The sequence below is a fragment of the Marmota monax genome, unplaced genomic scaffold, assembly GCF_021218885.2.
Source record: "Marmota monax isolate L192 unplaced genomic scaffold, Marmota_monax_Labrador192_F-V1.1 WCK01_AAM20220418_F8-fsc00122, whole genome shotgun sequence".
In the NCBI taxonomy this organism is placed as follows: Eukaryota; Metazoa; Chordata; class Mammalia; order Rodentia; family Sciuridae; genus Marmota; species Marmota monax.
The window spans coordinates 4,087,139-4,109,032 of NW_026695223.1; the positions used below are offsets into that span (position 1 = coordinate 4,087,139).

Genomic DNA, 21,894 nt, shown 5'->3' on the forward strand with positions numbered 1-21,894 from the left:
TACTATGTACAAGAGTAACAGGAGTAAATAGCCTTGCCTTGTTCCTGATCTTAGGAAAAGCATTTCACCATTAAGTATGATGTTCATTTTAGGATTTTTATAAATGTCCCTTTATCAAGTTGAGGAAATTTCCCTTTATTCTTGAGAGATTCCATCGTGTACAGGTGCTGAATTTTGTCAAATGACTTCTTCATGTTAACTGATATGATCACATATTTTATCTTTTTAAGGCTATTAATATGGTGGATTATAGTGAATGATTTTAAAATATTGAGCCAGTTTTGTATACCTAGTATAAATGCCACTTGTAGTATTTAATTCTTTCTGCACATTGCTAGGTTTGCTTTGTTGAAGATTTTTGTGTCTAAGATGTGAAGGATTCTGGGCTGTGGTTTTGTTTTCTTTTCTTCTTTTTGGTACCGTCTTCATCTGGTTTTTCTATCAGGGTAATAATGTCTTCATGAATTGAATTGGGAAGTGTTCCCACCTCTTTTAACTTCTGGAAGAGATTATGTACAGTTATTGTTGTTCTTCTTTAAATATTTGGTAGAATTTTCCATTGAAACCATCTGGGCCTGGAGATGACTTTTTCAGGAAATTTAAAATTATGATTTCAATTTTCTTATGGTAATAGGATTATTCAGATTGTTTCATTCATCTTGGTTGGATTTTAGTAGTTTGTGGTTTTCAAGGAATTGGTTCATTTCCTCACTTTCAAAATCATCAGCTAAAGTTGTTTGTTATAGCTGCTTATTCTTCTGTTTTGTTGTGCTTGCAGAACTGGGGATTGAACCCAGAGCCTCTCACATGACAGGCAAGGGCCCTGTCCCTGAGCTACACTGCCAGTGAGTTTTTTTCTTTGTGTTAGTTTGTTGTTTGAGTCAGGGTCTCCTTAACTTGCCCAAGTTGGCCTTGAACTTATGATCCTCCTGTCTCAGTCTCCCAAATAGCTGGAATTACAGGTGTGCACCCCCCTATCTGGCTCCCTTATCATTTTAATGACTACAATATCTATGATGATAATATCATTGGTTCCTGATATCAATGATTTGTGGGGTTTTTTTTCATCTTTGTTAGTTTTGCTAAGAGGTTTTTTCATTTTATTGATTTTTCAAAGAGTTGGCACTTTTTGTTTCATTAATTTTTTATTGTTTTGTTTTCCACTTTATCGCCTTTGCCCTTATCATCATTATTTCCTTCTTTTGTAAGATTTAGGTTTTTTTCTCTTATTCTGCCATTTTCTTGGGGTGGAAATATAGATAACTCATTTAAGATCTTTTCTGTTTTCTAAGGAAGCATTTAGTCCTATGAATTTCTCTCTTGTTTCTGGTTTAGCTTCAACCCATATTTTAATATGTTGTTATCTAATTATTACATTATACTTATAACTATAAATATAGTAATATATTTATTTTCTTTTGTTTACTCATTTTGTGTTTCACTCTTCTTGCCTTCTTGTGGGGTTTTTTGAACATGATTTAACATGGTTTTTTTTTTAACTTCTTAAAATTTTTTATGTCATGTTGCATGGTTTTCCTAGTGGTTACATAGCTATGCATACATAATTCATCACAGTCTGTGAATACGAATGCCTCACCACTTCAAATGACCTTACTCCTTTGTGGTCCCTTTGCGGTCCCTTTGCTCTTCTTACTCTTAAAATATAATTGTCCCAAGTATTCCCTCTAAGTACATTTATCCCATCACATGGTGTTATAATTTTTGCTTCAGCCATCAAGTATATTTAAGAAACTCATGAGAAGTGGGGCAGTCTAATAGTTTCTACGCAGTCCATGATTCTTTCCTTTCTGAAGTTCCATATTTTCTTCTGTTATCATTTCCCTTCTGCCGGAAAACTTCGGTCGTCATTCTTGAAGGGCAGACGGACTACTGACAAATTCTCTCAGGTTCTTCATCTAAGAGTGATTTGATCTTGACTTCTTTCCTGAGAGATTCGTTCACAGATAGACGACTTGTGGTGGACAACTCTTTTCTTTCGGGACTTGGGAAATGTGCCACTTCCTTCTGGTCTCCATGGTTTCTGACAATAAATCTGCCGTCCCAGTTGTTCCCCATAGATGTCATTCTTTTGGCTTTCAAGACTCTTTGTTTCTTTCTTTTTGTTTTCAGAAGTTTAATTATAAAGTGTCTGACCATGGATTTCATCAGATTCACCCTATTTGAAGTTCACTCAGCTTCTTGAATCTGTAAATTTGTCTCTTGCCAGCTTGGGGTAATTTTCAACTATTATTTCTTCAAAGTAAAGTGACTTTAGGCATATTATTTTAAGTTTGAGAAATTGCTCTGGAGTAGGTTTCATGAGTCCTGGAGCCCTTCAGATCATACACAAACAACTGCAAGGTGTTCGTTTCTCTTAGAAGGGTGTCTACAGCTTTCACTAGATTCTCAGAAGAGTCTATGACACTTGTAATAAGATTTGTAAAAGCATTGGCTTATGATCTTATCAGGTTATTTTCCTTTTCTTGGTTAAAACCAGTAAGAAACTAGTTGGTATCCTTTCTTTCTTTGCACTGCGTTTGTTGAAATCCTGTTGTCAAAAGATTTTCCCAACAGTTTTGAAAAATATGATCACTTAGGTGAATATTTTCTGAGTGTTTAATATGTGCCAGAGAAATATTTTTCTTCCCAGTCAGTGAGAGGGAAAAGAATTTAAAAAATTAACTTGGTTTTGGGTTGTGAAAAGTTCTGAGTAAGAATTCTAGAATAAACTTTCCCCTTTACAATCTGTTCCTAGGGCGGGAGTTGTGGCTCGGTGGTAGAGCCCTTGCCTAGCACAGGTGAGGCACTGGCCTTGATCTTCAGCACCACATAAAAATAAATAAATTAAATAAAGATATAAAAAGAAATAAAATCTGTTCCTCACTGCTCTGAGCTGGATACACCAGATCAAGTCACAACCCTGAAAGTACAACGCTGTGCACTAGAATGTACGTTACGCAGGGGCCCCTTGTCCTCAGTCTGCTTTGCTTCACACACCTGGCCATCGGGCACTCACAGTGCTCCCCGGGCAGCCTGGCCCTGGCCAGGTGCTCAAGCTGCCTGCTCTGCTCTCTCCTCCTCTGTCACCCACCTTCTGGAACTAACTCCTGCTCACCTCCAGAACATGGGTTGGGAGCCCCATCCCGGAAGCCTTCTTCCTCTCCTCTACCAGCACTGTTAAGTATTCCTCCATTGTCAGAATGTCACACTGGAGGCTGATTGCCTGACTGTCCCTCCCATCAGACGCTGAGACCCTTGAAGCCCGTGACCAGGCCTTGGTTGCTGGGTGTCTCCTGGACTTTCTTAAGTGTGAGACACAGACGTGAGCATGGCCTCCTCCATCAGAGCTCCCCACCAGCTGCCTGCAGGCTCTCCTTCTCCATCTTTTCCTGAATGTCATAAGTATCTGTTGAGCTTCTTCATAGAAAGGCATGGAAACCAGATGTTGGGCCCTCCCCCAGAGGTTTCATCTCTTCAGAATTCTCATAAGCATCTGTTTATTCATTTGCTTTAGACTTTTTTCAAGAATCAGTGTAAAGGTTACTGGTCTTTGACAGAATGCCTAGCTCCCCAGTTTTGGAAAATGCACATGACCTTGACCTCTGCCACTTTCCTCCTTGGTCTTCCTAGTGGATCTTATGGATGAATGCCTTATTACTGTATTTACATTTACAGATCTGTCTTTCCTAATTATAAGCTCCTTGAGGCAGGGACCCTCCAGGGACTGGTACAAGGTGGCTTCCCCAAAATATTGGTGGAAAGAAATTGATTTCAGGCCGTCAGAGCTCCACTGGTGCTCGCAATTGGAACATGCCTTTCCTTGTCTTTCCCACGTCTTTACTTCTACTTACTTTCATCCTTTCCCCTGAGCCACCACGGATTCTTTGGGGGAAAGAGAAGTGGGTAGATTAAGGCCACACGTTTTAATGTGATTTTTTTCCCTTGCAGGTACTATCTTGGTCGTCGGATGTATATTGTTATGTCCAAGCCAGAAATGATCCGGCAGGTGTTGGTTGAGAACTTCAGTAACTTTTCCAACAGAGCGGTATGTCGTCTTCTCTCTGCATGTGGATGGATGAGGGACTCATTGTAAGATGCAAGAACTGCACGGTTGATCTAATAGGGATACTGTGCGCCTCTGACAGGTCTTAGGTAAACACCTCCCCAGGGAACTACAAAGGGATGCATCGGACTGCTACAAAAAAAGGTGGCATTTACATTTGTGAACCTCTTCCAGAAAGCCAAAGCTTGAGAGGAGTTGAGGCTAAGAAAAATGCTAAAGCAGGAGAGTTTCCTAAAGCTGGGTCGGAGGCTAGGGGAATCCACGGGGCACAGGCCGAATCATCTTGGAACTCTGAGCAAGGCTGATAATGTCAGCAGGAAAGCAGAATGCCGCAGGTTTTATATTCATATCTTTTCTAGAAGGCATAAAAGTATTAAGGCCAGAAAGGGAAGGCAAACAACACTGATAGGGAAATTTGTCCCCAAGCAGGAGGAGGAGCCTGTAAGGGAGCCCTTCCTGTTAGTTCAAGTCTCCAACCTACTGAAGGATGTACTGCCTCTCCCTCTGCCCTTTTTTGGAGATTACCTACTCTACTTTTTAATCTTTGATGAAAAAAAAAAATCTCACAAAATGGCAGAGGTGACAGAAAATGACAGAGGTGAGTGCTATGCATATTTTCCCAAAATGGAGAGAGAGAAATTCTAGCAGGAATTCCCTTTAGAGGTTTTTTTTGTTTTGTTTTGTTTTTTTGTTTTTTTCTTGGACCAGGGATTGAACCCAAGGGCACTTAACCTCTGAGCCACATCCCCAGCCATTTTTATGTTTTATTTTGAGACAGGGTCTCAGGTTGCTTACAGCCTCTCTTAAGTTGCTGAGGCAGGCTTCAAACCTGCAGTCCTCCTGCCTCAGCCTCCTGAGTTGCTGAGATTACAGGCTGTACCCTTTAGACTTTTGCATAGATATTTTAGCAGGAATTCCCTCTAGACTTTTTCATAGCAATTTTGCTTTCATAGAAAAAGTCTAAAGGGAATTAACAAACAGATGCTTGTGAGAATTCAAACAATTCCGTGCCAATATTTTTTTTTGCGGGGGGGGGGGGGGAGTGGGGGATGTCAAACTAACTCTCATTTTCCATGGATAGTAGGTAATGTGCGTATTCCATTCTTTTGTTGATTATTTGGCCACGGTGCTGTCTAGGTGCTGATTGTAAAGAGAGAGAAGACCCAGTCTTGCCCTCAAGGAGCTCAGTTTAGTGAGGGAGGCAGACCAGCAGAGACCAGCACTGCCCAGCAGGGCAAGGCCTCCTGCAGTGGAAAATTCAGGGCCATCCAGGCTGCCAACAGGGGAAAGCTTGTGGATGTGAGACCCCTGGGGCTGCATCTTAAAGGAACTATCCCCAGCATTCCTGCATTCTGTAGTAGTAGACCTACCAGAGTAGATTTTTGGGTCTTCACAAAATTTATGAGATTCGTGCGATTATCATCTCCATTTCACAGACAGGAAAACCAAGGTTCAGAGAGGTTAAATGACCAAACCAGGTCACATGACTACCTGGGGGAAGAGCAGAGATTTGTGTACCATCTCCCAGGGCAAGTCCAGAACTCTCTTTTACTGCATGATTACAATGGCTGCCTCAGGTGACATTTCTGGATGTCAAAGTTTAAGAGAATAATTGGTCCCTCACCCAAAATTATGCTCATCCCCAGAGCATCATGCCCCATGCCAGACACCACACGGCCACTGGAAGGAGGTGACTGCCTGGCCTTCTGTCTCCGTCATCTCCGAATGGCCAAAGAAATCGCAGAGGTTTAACTGCTTCTAGTTTCTCTTCCCCAGCACAGTCATCATCCCACTGCTCAGAGACTCCCGAAGGCCTTTGTCCTGCTGGGGTCTTACAGACTGAGTCCTGGTTCAGTGTAGATCGCTGCTCCACCAGCTCAGCAAGGGGTGTTGATTGGAGAAGCCAGGGGAGCCGAGCGTCAGAGCACCTGGGCCACCAAGTCCCATCGGAGCAGGCGGTGAAGGCTGCCCAGGAGCCTGCCATGATTCCTGAGCCCACCCGAGCCCTGAGCAGTGAGATGGATATGGCAGCTGTGTGATTCCCTATGGCTTCAAGTGACACCCAGTCTGTTCCCAGGGCACAAGATCCTGAGAACAGACCTGGAAGAGGGCCCCCTCTAGGAGCAGACAAATTCAACCCATGTGTTTGAGCTGAGGATACCAAAGGCCTTTGGCCTTGGTCAGTTTCTCCTCCAAACTATTGGCAGCCCTCCCTAATTTCTTCCACCCCCAGACTGAAGTGTGTTGGTCCTGGACCCCAAACTCCAGAGTAGGGTTCTAATTTCCTTCCTCTTCCACTCATCCCAGGATTAAGCCTTCAGCATGAGTTGAAGTCCCCCAGACCAGATTTAAGGGCCCCTGTAACTTAGATCCATTCCATGTGCTCCAACCTAATCTCCCACTTCTCCCCAGGACAAGCTGTCACTCCCTCAGGCAGGGACCCTCCATTCTCTCCCTAGCCTGTCTCATGCTGACAGCCCCATAGCATGGGAGACAGCGGAACAGTAGGCTTCATGCTCAATAGCCCAGTGAGCTTGAGCAAACTTCTTCACTTCATTAAACCACTTGTTCCTCCTGTGGGAAATGGGGAGTAATGCCAAACGGGATCATGCAGGTAAGCTTCTGGGCAGCGCTGGGCAGGCAAGACAAGCAATCATGGTGCATGAGTTGCTTTTAGCAAGAAAAACTCCACCTCCTTCACACCCATCGGAACCCTAGCCATTTTTCAAGACTCCCTTCAGATTCTGCCTCCTCCGGGAAGCCTTCCCTGCCTCCATCAACATTCTCTCTTTCCTTGCCCTGGACTCATAGGCTCCGGCTTATCTGCACCACTCATCTTTGCAATAGATCCACTGAGCCTTCTGCTATTTATAGTAAAGGAAGGTGAGGCTTTCCCCCTACCTTGATCTTTAGTCCTTGAAGGCCAGGAAGCATATCTTGGACTTCTTTTCTGGACCCCGTGGCCCAAACACATAAGGACTATTCAGCACCCAATATATTTTTGTGCAAACTAAATTAAGCCTCCACCAACATGACAACCTCCCCAGAAGAATGAAGCATTACCTGAACCTGGAGATTCCACACTCACTTCTCCATCAAGGACATTCACAAACGCATTGGAAAAAGAAAAAAGGGGGAAAAAAGACCCATCAAAGACCCATTGTGGATTAGATCTCCAGGAGACCATAGTGTTTATCATTTTCCATCTTGGACCCTATCCACTTATCTTTATCTTTGTTTACGGTCTTTAAGCCAATTCCATATTCATGATAAAACAACCCTTAGTGACTCAATTTTTTAAAAACAGTCATTAGAGTGGGATTTTCTCACAGGTTTTTGAAAGTCAAATTAAACTGGGTTCTGTGGTTCCCTCTTATCCATATGCTTATTTATCTGCTCAAAGAACTCAAGGAGATTAGTGAGGCGTGATTTCTCCTTCCTGACACCAGGCTGCCTTCTCCCTAATAAGGCATGTTTACTTAAGTGTTGAGCGACTGGGCCTTATTAGACATTCGCTCAGTAAACATTAAACGCTTGCTCTATGCGAGCCTCCACCAAACGGTCCCCTGTGATACAGAAATACTTCGGCATATTAGTTTGATGCATTAAGTGAAAAGGAACTTAAATAACGCAGAGTTTCATTTTCCAACAGTGAGAGCTCATCTCTGCTCCCAGATCCAGGCTTGAGTTATGTGTGTCCCTGGGCAGCCCGGCAGAGAATGGCGGTGATGCGCCAAGCTGGGTTCAGCTGAAATTGATGTGAGCTGGGAGCACCCCCCGAGGGACCCTTGGAGCATAGAGGAGGAGTGGCTAGAGGGAAACCCAAGTCAGCATCGAGCACATATTTGAATTCCAAAATCATTGAATGAAATATTCTTTTTCAAACCCCAGAACACTGAGCAGAGCAGAGTAGGACCCGGGGTGGCACTTGTCACGTCTGAGTTTTCAGTCCCACATTTTCCCAGACACTTGCCCCTGTGGAGCTCGTCCTTTCCATCTTGCCCCCTCTCCTCTATCAGTGCCCTCAGGGCTTCCTGAGTCTGCCCCGTGTGGGTCCAACTGCAGTTTATCATTAAACCCAAGTCCATCTTCTGAGCATTACGGAACCTCAGTTGTCTCCGCACCTTAGGACTTGAATATTTTCACTTCCATGTTTCTAATTAGCTTTTTTTTTTTGCTCTGAGGCACTGGACGTCATGAGGGTATTTTTGTTGTTATTGTTATTTTTGTTTAAATATCTGTGGAAACTGGAACAGGGTCCATGTGACTCAGCAGAAACTACTATAACCAGTAGCAGCGCACCCTATTCTTGGCCTCCCATCAAGGCCTGGAGTTGGGGAAGCGTGGGAAGGATGATAAGGGGTAGGCTGTCTTTAGCCCATTTTCATTCTATTTGGATGGGGGAGGGGGACATGGAAGCCATGCACCTGTCCAGTCTTGAGACCTGCTGCCTTGGGTCTATGAGCTCTGAACCAAAATGGCGGCACAAAGAATGGATCAGCTGCTTAGATGGGAGTGGAGATGGAAGGAGAGGGTAGTTGTATGTGTGTGTGGAGGGGGTGGGTGAGTACAAGCCCTCAGGTCCTTATCCATAACAGAGGTCACTTCTTCAGGCATGGATCAGGCTACTCATAAGCATTACATCTAAAGCCCGTGTTGAGTTTGGTGAGTGGCTTTATCCAGAGCCGTAAGCACCCAGGGGCCTGGATGCCCTCCGTTTAGCCTGTCAAAGGCCTGCTTCATCCCCTCACCACATGACTGTCAAAATCTAAGGATGAGTCACTTTGGAATAGTGACTGAATAGTGACTGAATAGTGCTGAGTGGCATTGATTGTGAATGTTCAGGTGTTCTTCTCTCTGCCTTGCAACAACCCCCTTGGCCTTGGCAAAGATGGCTAAAGTTAGCAGGCAAATGAGTCACCGGAGACCTGGTTACCCTGTGCACCTGCAGCAACACCCTGGTCCAGAGAAGCACAGGGGCTTCATCAATAAGGAAAAGTCCATTTAGAGCTATGGGTGGATCAGACCCACCCGTGCTGGGGCCTCAGGGACCTGCCTGCTGGCATCTGCTGAGAAGAGGCGGGACATCAGCAGGTTTGCCGTAAAATTGCCCCTTTTTAACTTGTCCCTGTGCCTATAACTGGCACCATCTAGAGTTCCTGTTCCCCTTTCCTTTAACTGAAACAGTGAGTAAATGAAGACATGCAGCTGTTCAGACATGTGCTGTAAGGTTTAGGATGTGAGAAGGTTGCTGCGTATGATCTAGGGAAGCTCTTGGAACTCCAGGCAAATCTGGGAAGCTTTTTGGATGCTGTATTTTTTGAGAAAGGTCAACTCAGGCTCTAGGTCTGCAGCTCTAAGTGAGGCAGAAGTTCTACCTGGAAGCTCCACCAGTCGGCAGAGAGCAGGGAAACGGAACTGCCACTTGCCTAACTGACACCTCCATCTCTCTCTCTTTTTGGACTGGGGATTAAATCTGGCGCCATACACTTGCTGGGCAAGCACTCTGCCACTGGGATACATCCTCATCCCTTTTAAAATGTTTTTATTTTGAGACCGTCTTACCAGGGTGGCCTTGAACTTGGGTCCTCCTACCTCAGCCTCCTGAGCATCTGGGATTGCAGATGTGCCACCTCCCTTTGAGGCAGATCTCTCTGATGCACATGGAATGTTTTGTGATGCACAGGAAACTCTCCAGCCTGAGCAGGAAGCTTCTGGTCCCAGGATGGGTTGCCCACTGCAAGTCCCAAATGTCAGCCACAGTGGCTTGCCTGTCCCCTGCCCGTGGGCCTCCCCTTTCCTCTGCTTTGCTCATGGCTGAATGCGGTTAGTCCTGGAGAAGTCAGATCCATGGGATTGCATTTGATCTGTAAAACACACTGAGCTGCGAGTTTTGAACATGATAGGGGGGTCTGAACGTGAACCAGCTTGAAAGGAACTGCGTGCCTTGTGAAGCCTTGGGCTCACAGGAATGAATAGTGCTGAGTGGCATTGATTGTGAATGTTCAGGTGTTCTTCTCTCTGCCTTGCAGAACTTTTTTCTTAATTTAAAAATCTTGTTGAAAATGATTTCATAATTTTATGTCTTACTAGGCTGTTGGTTCAGCGGGAAGTCAACTTTACATTTTTTTAAAAAGAAATAAGTAAAATCTTGTTCTTACATTTATGTCTTCTTGCCTTCACTTGTGGTGACAGAAGTAGAAATAAGTATGTACACTAGGAGATTAATATCTAGAGTTTGGGATGAGAATAGTAAATAAGCCATAGCAGCAATACTGGTCTCCAAGTGGTTGTGTTCCTGAGCATTCCATGAATGTCAAGACACTGGGACAGTAAGTCCCCTCCCTCCCTCTTCCCTGCCCAGTCTCCTTTATGTAACATCCCTTTTCTTTCCATTTGCTCTTCTTCTAACCCTGGGCCCAGCAATATGGTGAAAAGCCTTAAAAGGAATTAAATCAGATTCCACATTTTCTACCTATGATTAGCCGTGTGACCTTCAACCAGTCCTTTAACCTCTCTGAGCCTCAATTTCCTCCTGTGTAAAACGTGAGTATTAGGCTAGCTACTCACTGAGGTCAGTTTGGTCCCTGATCACGTGGCATGTGGCAGTCAGAACTTACAGGTCACCAGAGTCTCCCCAGCCTCCCAGGGAGCCATTTTAAGCTTCAAATGCAGAGCCAAGCGCCCCCTGCTTCCCCCAAGGGAATGTCTTTCCAGCCGAGCATGACAGATGTCCCATCAGGGACACCCTTACCCTTCTCTGACACTGCTCTGGCAAGGAACTCTACCAAGATCTGTTGAAGAGTTTCCACAGAAGAGTTCATGAGCCCCTGACTCCCACCCCCACTCAAGAAGGGCGCTCGCTGTCGGAGTGGGTCTCATGGAAAGGCAGGAACTCACTTGGAACTCTCAGGAAGGGCTGCCATAGTCTGTCCTGCGCCTTCAACCAGGTGAGAAGAGGCCCCTTCCATCGGCCGGAACCACCTTGGCAGATGGAGCCCGAGCTTGCTTTTTACCTGCCACGTGCCTGGCCCCTTGAGCTGTGGACACACCTCACAGCTGACTCAGTGGCTGCTCTTTTGGGTCCCAGTTGAAAGTGGGAAAAGGAAGGTTATGTAATTTCTGGGACCATTTTCTATGGGCACGGAGAATGAATGAAAATGATCCACTGTGAGAGCAGAGGGAAACCTTTACTATTTTTATTTTTAGTATTTTATTCTTAAATGTTTGCATCATTTTTAGTAAAAGGAACATCTTTGTTATTTCAAAGCACCAAAATATAAGCGCTACTTGATTCCATCTTTGTATAGCCAGGTAGTAACCGTCATAAATTGAAAATAGCCTCAAGCATAGAATTTAGGATAATTCAAGTGACGTATCGTTCTGAGATTTAATTGATCATTATCTAGTGAGGGGCAGTGCCAGATGTTTCCCACACCTGGTGAGGAGGAGGCAGGCTATTCAGTGGCTTCCATGGGTGTGCAGGGCTGTGTGGGAATCAGAAAGGACATCCAGAACAGAGGAGCACAAAGTTTTGGAGATCATGTATCCTATCTGATATTAACAGGTCTGCAGCTGAATTGACAAACTTAACAATGAATGAGTTGGGAACATTTACCTGTGTCACAGTGTCCCTTGCTCTGCTTTTCTGGTACCCTCAGTTCTATGTGCCATTGGAGACCTGTCCTCCACCCTGTCAATGCGTCCCGGAGGTCATTCATGTCTCCAGGGAAGGTTCTTGCATGTTTCAGAACACAGGGAAACTGTTTCTGGCTACAGCTCCATAAGGCATGTTGCCCCTTGATCCTTGGCCACGATAATATACGTCCTGAGTTAGAGCAGAACTGCAGCGACGCATCTTGTAGCACTCTGGGAAGAGTCTGTGGGTCTTGTGCAGCTGTGCCAAGCCAGCTGAGGGGCACCAGGTTAGCCCATAAACACCCAGAAGTGATCTTCACGCAAGCATGGTATGCGAGGTGTGGGTTTTCCTTAATAATTTGCTCCTCGGGACTATGTGACTCTTCAAAGTTGAAAGTTTATCCTTGGCTGGCCTAATAAGAAAACAGGGATCTTAATTGAAAGGACAAACATGTTTATCTGTCCAAGGGGATCTTAGTAGTTGAGCCACAGGCCACAACTAAGCTGTTTATCAGGATACTGATAGAATCAGAATCACCCAAGAGTTCATGCCGTAAGGTAAAAAGCACTTGGTGAGCTGTAATATTGACAAGTGTTGGTCATAAACCACTCCATTCCCTGCAAGTGAACTGTGAGTTGCCGTTCTCTGTCTTGAGCCCTACTATGGGCCAGCCTCTGGAGATAGTAGGACTCCATAAATGTTCACAGCTTGATAACAGATACTATTCAGAGCTGAACTTGGAAACCACCAAACATAAAATGCAGCAACCCAGCTCAAGGCTGCCTTGGTGATGTCACGGGTTCCCGAGGCCTTGGCGAGCCCCTGTTGAAAGTGGCAGCTGTCCAGCTGTGGCCATGATTGCCAGGGAGCACCCGAGGCTGTAGTCCAGGGTTTCAGTTGTGAAGCTCATCCATGTCCTCTAAACGTTCGTCTTTCTAAATGTCCAAGGCATGGCAATTTGGATCAGAGCAAGTGAGGACAGAGGGGTCCTTTTGCTGGGTTTTCTGTCCCCTCCCACTTCCAGCTCTAACTCCACCCCTGTCAACAAAGGGAAAGACCTTGTGATCACAAGTCACCTCCCTCGCTGCCCCCCACTCCCAGGGACTTTGCATTCCCTCTGTTCTCCTTCCCTTTCCTTTTAAAATGCATCCCTGTCTGAAAACCATCCCCTAGACCACGTGGTCTAATCCTATCACACATCACCATAGAGACCAGGCGCTGTCCTGTTAGTGCAGTAGGCAGGGCTTCCTCTGTCCCTAGCATGGATATCCCAACACAGTCCAACCAGCTTGTAGTCAGTTGAGGTTCCCAGATCTTTTTAATGTGAGTTATTGTAAGGCATGAAGCCTTCTAGTTACGTCTATTTATCTTGTTGGTGTTCATCCAGCATTCAAGTCCATCCAAAAGAAAGGTTTATGATTTAGTATTTTTTTTAAATTGAGATCACTTCCATACACAAATCCTAAACCCAATGCACTTTGTATATGCAGCACTCACATGACCACAACTCACGTCAAGACACAGAGTATCTTCTGTGCTCCAATTTTGTTTTCCAAGTGTAGAAATAAAACAGAACTTGTACTCAACAATCTTATTAATCTCAACATTAATTATAATATTTACTTGTAGTTAGTTCTCGGGTCTTCCATGTTATATAATCATGTCATCTATAATAACTAGCTTTATTTCTTCCATTCCAATTTTTACATACTTCTTGTCTTTTTCTTGCCTTCTTGCATTTCTATAAAGTCAACAAAAGTTGATAAGGGACATACTTGTCTTGCTTCCAAACTTGAGAAGTGTTGGGTGTTTCCCTATTGAGTGTGATGTTAACTGGAATTTGTTTTGTGAATATCATTCATCAGGTTGGGAAAGTTCACTTATATTCATAATCCACCAAGAGTCATTATCGTGGATAGGTGTTGAATTTTAGCAACTATCTTTTCTGCATCTGATGAGATTATGTTTTCTCTTTTACTATTGATGCAGCTAGTTGCATTGATTGCTTTTCAAAAGTTACATTCGTGAAATGAGTCCCACGGGGTCTGGATGAATGACTCTGTTAAAGGATCACTGGATTACATAAGCTAATATTTTCTTTAAAATGTTTGCATCTATGTTCATGAGAAACATTGACCTATAGTTTTTCATTCTAATAAGCTTTTGTCAGATTTTGGAATCAGCTTATGCTGGCTTCTGGGATGGTCCAGTCTCATGTTAAATTGTGATCCAGGGAGTGTTAATCTTCCAGCTGTGATTTCTGCAAATCAGAAGTTTACTATGAAAATAACAAATAAAATATTTGATTGGACTGAGTTAAGTGTAGAAGCCTGGGGTTCTCTATTTGTTTCCAGATTGATAGTTTTATTTGTCTTTGGTTGTTCTACCAGCTCTGAAACCGCCCAAAGGAGTTATTTACCCACCCATTATTTCTCTTCCTGCTCCATAAGAATGTCCTTGGAAATCATAAAATGTTTTCTTTCCCACATCTATAGATCTGTCGCTCCATGAAAGAAAAAAGAATGAGGTTACTTTGGCATTACTTGCTGCTAGTGAACTCGCACTGACTCCTAAAAACCACTTTTTAAAAATAATCTTTGGAAAATGAGAGTGAGATGCTATTTGTACGGGGCTTGGCAGTGAGGTCCGGGCAACGGGGCTTCCCTCCGAGGTGTTTCCTGAGACGTTTCATAATGTAAATAGGAGTCAGCAGGCAGAGGAGGAAGGGGCCAGAGGGATGGAGAACTCGAGGTATAGAGCAAAGAGCTCATAAGGAGACGCAGACCCTAGAGAGAAGACAGTGTGGTCGAGGTACCAACAGAACAATAGAAAGCAATCTCAGACCTGCTCGCCAGGGATGGCTCTAAACAATTCAAATGTCAGAACTCAAAACTCATGGTCCCCGCTGACTCCCATTGTTCCCCCACCCCACGCCCAATCCATTAGGAAATCCTGCCTTCTGAAGCTTGCCAAATCTAACTGCTTCACCCCATCCACAGCCAGAACCCTGGGCTCCTCTGAATGGCTGGACCCACCTCCATCCTGGGTCCCCACAGACTATTCTCAACATCAAAGCAGAGTGAATCCTTAAAATACAAGTCAACTCAAGATACAGCTCTGTTCAAAAATCTGCACTGCCTCCTGTGTCATCCAGAGTAGAGTAAAATTTCTACCTGGGCCCCCGAGGCCCTCCACACACAGCCCCTGTGACCTCTCCACCCCCGTCAATCTCTCCACTCCAGCCTCACGGGCTCCTTGAGTTCCTTAGTATCTTTGCCATCATGGTCCCCTGCCTGGAGCTGGACTTCCCTCTACCCAGCTCCTTATATCATTGGCTCAAATCTCACCTCCTCCAAGAGCCCAGTCCTGACCCTTTGATTTAATGCCACATCTGACCCTTCAAGTTACTTCTTCTGTATCTGTCTGCCTTTTCCCACTAGAATTAGTAAGGACAAAAAGCTTCATCATGTTCACAAATGTATCCTAAGTACCTATATCAGGGCCTGGCTCTCAATAAATATTTTGGTGAGAAGCCTCACCATCATCCTGAGAGGTGGGCACATTATCATCTCCAAGTTACAGACTGGGAAACTGAGGCCCAGAAAGGTCAGTTTTAAAGGTCACACAGAGCCAAGACTTGAACCCAGGGGTCTGAATCTAGGCCTGTTGTTACTTCTGCCTTATCCTGCTCAAGTCTGGGGTAGAAAGTACAGCCTGGGCTTCCAGAAATTTCCATACCATCTCCAGACTATTACTATAAAGCACCGAGTCTGCCTTGTGCTTGGAGAGGGTGAGGAATTGGCAAGAGCATGCCAGGCCTTATAAAGCCAGTTAGGGAATTTGCACAAGAAGATGGTACCAGGGTAGATTTGTATTTTTATCTTTTAACTGAGTCATTAAAATTTTGCATAACAATAGGGCACCATGTGATACTGGGTACATGTATACACTATCTAATGTGTAAACCAGGTTCAAAAGGTCTGTTTCCTCCAACATTTATCATGTCTCCACAGTAGAAGTATTCACGAGCCTTTCTTCTAGCTTTTTGAGATACACAGTCCATAATGGTTATCCAAGTTCACCCCAGAGCTTCTTGCTCCTAACCAGCACCGGCTGATCAACCTCTCCCATCTCTACCTCCCCATCTCCTCCCCCAGCCGCCTGAAACCACCATTCTACTCTCAACTTCCATGAGATCAACTTTCCTATTCTAGAGAGATCCCACTACAGCTGGACATGGTGGCAAGTGTCTGTTTGGAGGCTGAGGCAGGAGGATCACAAGTTCAAAGCTGGCCTCTACAACTTAGTGAGACCCTAAACAACTTAGTGAGATACACAGTCCCAAATAAAAATTTAAAAAAAAATAGATAGATAGATAGATAGATAGATAGATAGATAAAAGGAGTATTCCCCCTATAATGCGGAGAGTGGAAAGGTGGGATCAGGCTGGAGGCAAGGAAATCAGGGGCTCAGGTAATGGTGACCTCAGCCAGGGCAGTGGCTGTGGGGATGGAGGCAGTAGCCCAGCAGAGATTTCCAAGCTGTGACTGATGGGATTTTAGTTGGGAGGAGATGACTCATGGTTGTGTGGTCTAGGTTGGAATGGGTCTTTCAAACATTTCAACCGTGACTTACTAGAAGAACTGTATCTCCCATGTTGATGCAGAATAACAGAAAACACACACACACGTATGTTACATGTGCTCAATGATAAAATACAGACCCTTACTTTGTAAAGTTCTCCTCCCCCACCGCAGTCCTGGGAACTGAGCTTCATGCTAGGCGAGCACTCTACCACACAGCCACACTCCTAGTCCTGTAGTTTCTAGTCTATTTCTTGATTCTTTCTTTTCACCACCCACTACACTGATCTCATGACAGATTCTGCCTTAGAGAGAGATTGGAGACACCTTCTCTAAGACTGGAACACACCAGCTCAGGCTGTCAGGTGGGGTCTAGAAAGCCCTGTGTCCCCAGATCTCTTTTCCCAAGACCCAGAGTCCCCTTTCAGCCCAGCACTCAGTCCTGCCCTGTCAAACTCCCCAGTCTGCTCCTCACTCCTGCAGGGAAAGCTCTGGTACCTTTCAAGGTATTGCTTAGCACATATGGAGACAGGGCTTGCCAGATGGAGGGAAGGGTTGTCTCCCAGGTACAGAGTTTCAGATTTGCAGATGAAAAGAACTCTGTAAACAGATAGTGGTGATGGCTGCACAAAAATGGGAATGCACTTTATACTACTGAACCGCACGCGAAGAAATGGTTAAGACAGGAAATTCTATGTTATGTATATTTTGCCACAGTTTTTTTTTTTCTTTTTGCTATACTATGTATGAGTTGAACCCAGGTGTACTCTACCACGGAGCTATACCCCCAGCACTTTTTATTTTTCTGTTTTGATACGCCGTCTCACTAAGTAGTTGGCCTTGAACTTGCGATTCTCCTGCCTCAGCGTCCTGAGTTTCTGGGATTACAGGTGTGCAGCACCACATTAGGCACAATTTTAAAAAACTATGTGTAAACTAACTCTTTAAAATGTCTGATGTGTTGTTCTGGAGATGAAGTCTGTGGGTGGAAGAGTTCTGGATGACTTAGATCCAATCCCTCCAAAGCTCAAACTTCCTGCATGGTGTCCATGAGTGGTGCATGGCCCTGGTGGCACAAGGCAGGCTTGGGGCCTCAGCTTCCAGGGTTCCTCCTCAGAGAGCCTTCCTGGCCCTGCCCCCCCCCACCCTCTTTCCTTCATAATGTCCTCTTTCTCCTAAGTTATGATATCTATTTGTTGGTTTATGAGCTTTCTCTCTACTTCTCCACTAGACCAACCTCCCCACAAGGCCAAAGCAATGTCTTTTGGATTCAGCTCTGTCTACGCAGCTTCTGGAAGCTGGTCTGAGTTTGCTAGAGGCCAGAACAGACTCCCACAGACTGGGGGACTCACACAACAGAAGTTCATTTCCTCACAATTCTGGAGGCTGGAAGTCTGAGAGCAGAGTGAATAATTCTGGCTTTTGACTAGTGGGACAGTTCTCTAGATGAGCTATCAATCCCCCAAGCCCCTGCCAGCTTCCACTAGTAAACCCGATTCTGCCCCTCAGGGTCACCCAGCAACCCAAACACACGTGTGAGTGCATGAGCGTGTGTACACACACACACATACTCACACACTCTACATTATTTAATGTCCTCTTGCCATCTGATAGCCTTTTTGAAATGACTAAATTGCTGGTCTCCTTCTTCCAATCTGACATCTAGAAATGAAGCATTACAATAATCACTGCCCCCAGACTTTGCCATCAAAAAATGGGGGTTCTGAAAGAGCCTCTAGGCCAGGAGGGAGCAGGGCCTGGCGAGGGAGGTGTCTGAGGGGCGTGATGACATATCACACGGAGGCTGAGATTTGTCCTTCAGGTGCAAGATAAAAAATAGCACGGATCCAATCCCCAGGTGTTAAGGACGGATCCAAACCCAATCAATCTTGACTCTTATCTCTAATTTATTCTGTCTCTTCAGAGCCACACAAACCCCCATCCGCCTTCCTTCTAGTGAAATGTCTTCTCAGTGTGGCAGGAGGGGGCTTCGCCACTCTATAAATACACATAATGTCTGATTTCCTCCTTTGACTCTGGAACCTAAACAAACAGATTAGGTTCCAAAAATTCCATAAAACCATAATTTAGTGGCCACAGCACTCCTAAAGAATTTCATTCTAAATATAGAGAGGTATTCCTCGGCAGAAAAATATCCAGCTACTTGGTTCTAATATATAATTAAATCCTCTAGATACTTTGCAGTTATGTTTTATGGCTTATTTTGAGTGTTCATATTTTATCAGAAAATTATAATTTTCCTCTAAATAGGAGTTTTTACAAGGCTTTTGAATTATGATGGCTGGCTTCATGTTTCAACTATAATTAAAACAGTGGAAAGAAATAGCGGAACCGTACAGCACCACGTGGTTCTGAAGAGGGCTGGGGCCTGCATTTCCCCTGCAGTCCCTGGGCTGGGACACTCCAGCCAAGAGTGGGGCCTCCGTCTATGATGACTGGGGGGCAGCTGGCTTTAGCAAGGAATGAATGGCCTGGGAGAAGGGAGAAGGAGTCCCCAGACCCCTTGGCAGGCTTGGGGCCTCAGCTTCCAGGGTTCCTCCTCAGAGAGCCTTCCTGGTCCTGCCCCCCCGCCACCCTCTTTCCTTCATAATGTCCACTTTCTCCTGAGCTGTGATAATATCTATTTCTTGGTTTATGAGCTTTCTCTCTACTTCTCCACTAGACCAACCTCCCCACAAGGGCCAAAGCAACGTCTTTTGGATTCAGCTCAGTCTACGCAGCTTCTGGAAGCTGGTCTGAGTTTGCTAGAGGACAGAACAGACTCCCACAGACAAAGTGGGGGACTCACACAGCGGACACTCATTTCCTCACGATTCTGGAGGCTGGAAGTCTGAGAGCAGGGTGTGGGCAGGGTTGGTGTCATCGGTGACGTCTCCCCTTGGGGACAGCCATCTTCTCCCTGTGCCCTCCATCTCTTCCCTCTGCGCATGTCCATGTCTTGATTTTTCTCTTCTTATAAGGATCTTATATTGGATTAGGACCCACCCGAATTATTTTACTTCAACAACCTTTTTAAAGGGCCCTATGTCCAAACCTAGTCTCATTCTAACGTTCTGGGGATCAGGACTTCAGTAGTGAAGTTTTTTTGTGGGGGACACAATTCAGTCTATAACACATTTGGCATTCAGCAGATATTTGTTGATTGAGGAAATAAATGAATGAATGTTGGAACAGACACACTGCGGCAGACATGTTTCTGGAGGGCCCTCCTTCCTCCCCTCCCCTCTTCCCTCATCCATTCCTCAAGGATCCAGACACATGAGTCTGCCGACTCTGGGCCCAATGGACACAGCCCACAAAATCCTTTTCCATGAAGCTCAGACATGAACCTCAATCTGACACATCTCCAGGAAGACCACCATGTTTATCCTCAGAGGACCTCCTCAGCAGAGAGCAGCAGGACACAGGGCCCACTGAGCTACTTCTATGGTGATGACCACCCTGTGACAGGGCAGATCTGGGTCGGCAGACCTTGCCACCAGTGCCCCTGGGCCTCAGCTGTGGATCTTAGATCATCGTCCACGAGCACTTAGACTTGTCTTCCGTATCCTTGCAAGGGAAACCTTCTAAGCGTTGGTCACTGATGAATTTTAACCAGCGTGTTTACCGTGAACTTGTATTGCCACCAAGGTGGCCTTGACTCCCTGGGTCCTAACCCTCTGCTTGTTGCTTTCCAACAGGCCACAGGGTTGGAGCCCAAGTTGGTAGCCAACAGCATTCTGTTCTTACGTGACAAAAGATGGGAAGAGATCAGAGGCGTCCTGACTCCTGCTTTCAGTCCTGCGAAGCTGAATGAGGTAAGACACAGGAAATGCCCCTCTCTTCCCCTGAGGAATGGGCTTCTCCCTCCAAATAGTAGAGAGCCCGCCCGATCAGGTTGCATCGCCGGCCCAGGTGGCACATCCAAATGCCCTACTCACTGTGGCCTTCACGTCCCTCTTTCATGAGAAAGCTCAGGATACTGTGCTATGCGTCTTCCATCTCCCCAGCCTCCCGCATCCCCAGCTGCCGTAAATCCATCAGTGAACAGTGAGTGAGAGGGCGCTCTGGCTCCGTCCCAGACGCTGCTGGATGCATTTCCAGGAGAAATCTGGACCAGTGCTTCTCATACTCCCATGTACAATGGATCCTGGGGGAGCCTGTTAACGTGCAGATTCTGCTTCAGGAGGTCTGGGGTGAGGTCCTGGTGTGTGGCTTCAAACAGCCCAATCCCCCAACGAACAGCAAGCACACTCACAGAGCAAGGAAGTAGACAACAGCCTGAATCAAAGGCGGGTGCTGGATCACATCGTAGGGAGGTGAGGGCCAAGGATTCTGGGGGAGGAGGATGGAGAAGTTTCCTGGCAGAACTCTAGGTGGGCAGCCAAGACAGAGGGACAAGTGGACTCCACTGGGTGCTCTCCTTTCCCAGCCCAATGCTGCTCTTCCCTACCAGCTGTGCATCCAAAGGCCCGGGTCTGCATGAACCTCTCAGGCAACTCATTAACGCCTGCCCCTGGTCCTGGGATTTTTGTCTGAGCCTGAGGGATTGCTGGTCTGACTGGATCACTAGTCTGGCTTTGGTGTCTGTTATTGAGATTTCTGCATTAACTCGGACCCTTTTGATGTGGGGTAGCGATTGGGCTTCCCAAACTGACTCCAGATCCGGGGCAGCTCCAAAGCAAGTGACCTTCCTCAGTTTGGCTGGAGGGCCCTGGGACTCAGCCATCGCTGTGGCTATTCTAGAACACTGGGTTTCGAGTAGCCTGTCTTCAGTTTAACACATTAAAGCTCCTCTTAGCTCAGTCTGAAGATGCTCAGCCACAGGGCCCTGACTGAATTCCTATGAATCTGAAATCCCCCCAAAGAGAGAGGGCTCCCCACTTCCTCCCTATGCAATTAAACACACTCAGGAACTAGTGAGCCTGACAGTTTTCGATGAAGTTGTTTTTCTTTTTTTTTTTTTTTGGAGGGGGTGGGTATCAGGGATTGAACTCAGGGGCACTCAACCCCTGAGTCATATCCCCTGCCCTATTTTATGTTTTATTTAGAGGCAGGGTCTCACTGAGTTGCTTAGGGTCTCACTAAATTGCTGAGGCTGGCTTTGAACTCTCGATCTTCCTGCCTCAGCCTCCTGAGCTGCTGGGATTACAGGCGTGAATCATGAAAATTTGATTTGCATTTTCATGAGCAGCCTCTGACGCTTGGGGGCAGAACATGGGCCATTTGTCCCACTAGCTCTCACTCACCAGCTGAGTGGATCCTGCACCACTCCAAGGGATCCCATGTTTATGGACACTCTTATGCTCACCACATCCCTGTGAGGTGGATACAACTGTCCTTGCCATCCCTGTTTTACCCAGGAGGAGACGGAGGCATGGACAGAGCGAGTGCTCTGATCACACAGCTGGTGAGTAGCAGAGCCAGGGCTAGACTCACATTACATCCGTGTGGCTGCCTCTCTGACCTAGGAGGGTTGAAGCCCCCCTCCCACTGTCGGGAGGGGGGCAGTCTGCAGAGAGAGGCAGTGGAGTCCTTGGGCCTCTGGAAGCTGAGGGGTCACAGCCCGCTTCTCCCTTTGCAGCCTAGGTTTGGAGCTGACTGAGGTA

The 21,894-nt window shown here is 45.8% G+C and overlaps 1 protein-coding gene across 2 annotated transcripts in view; it reads left to right on the plus strand.

The window, feature by feature from the left end:
• The window catches only part of Tbxas1 (thromboxane A synthase 1), a 217,743-nt gene that overhangs the window by 121,227 nt on the left and 74,622 nt on the right, over positions 1 to 21,894 (plus strand). For both annotated transcript variants that reach the window (XM_046434075.2, XM_046434074.2), the window contains 2 exons: positions 3,949 to 4,045; positions 19,987 to 20,103. In XM_046434075.2, coding sequence (XP_046290031.1) covers positions 3,949 to 4,045; positions 19,987 to 20,103 — 214 coding nt within the window. The remainder of the gene's footprint in view (positions 1 to 3,948; positions 4,046 to 19,986; positions 20,104 to 21,894) is intronic.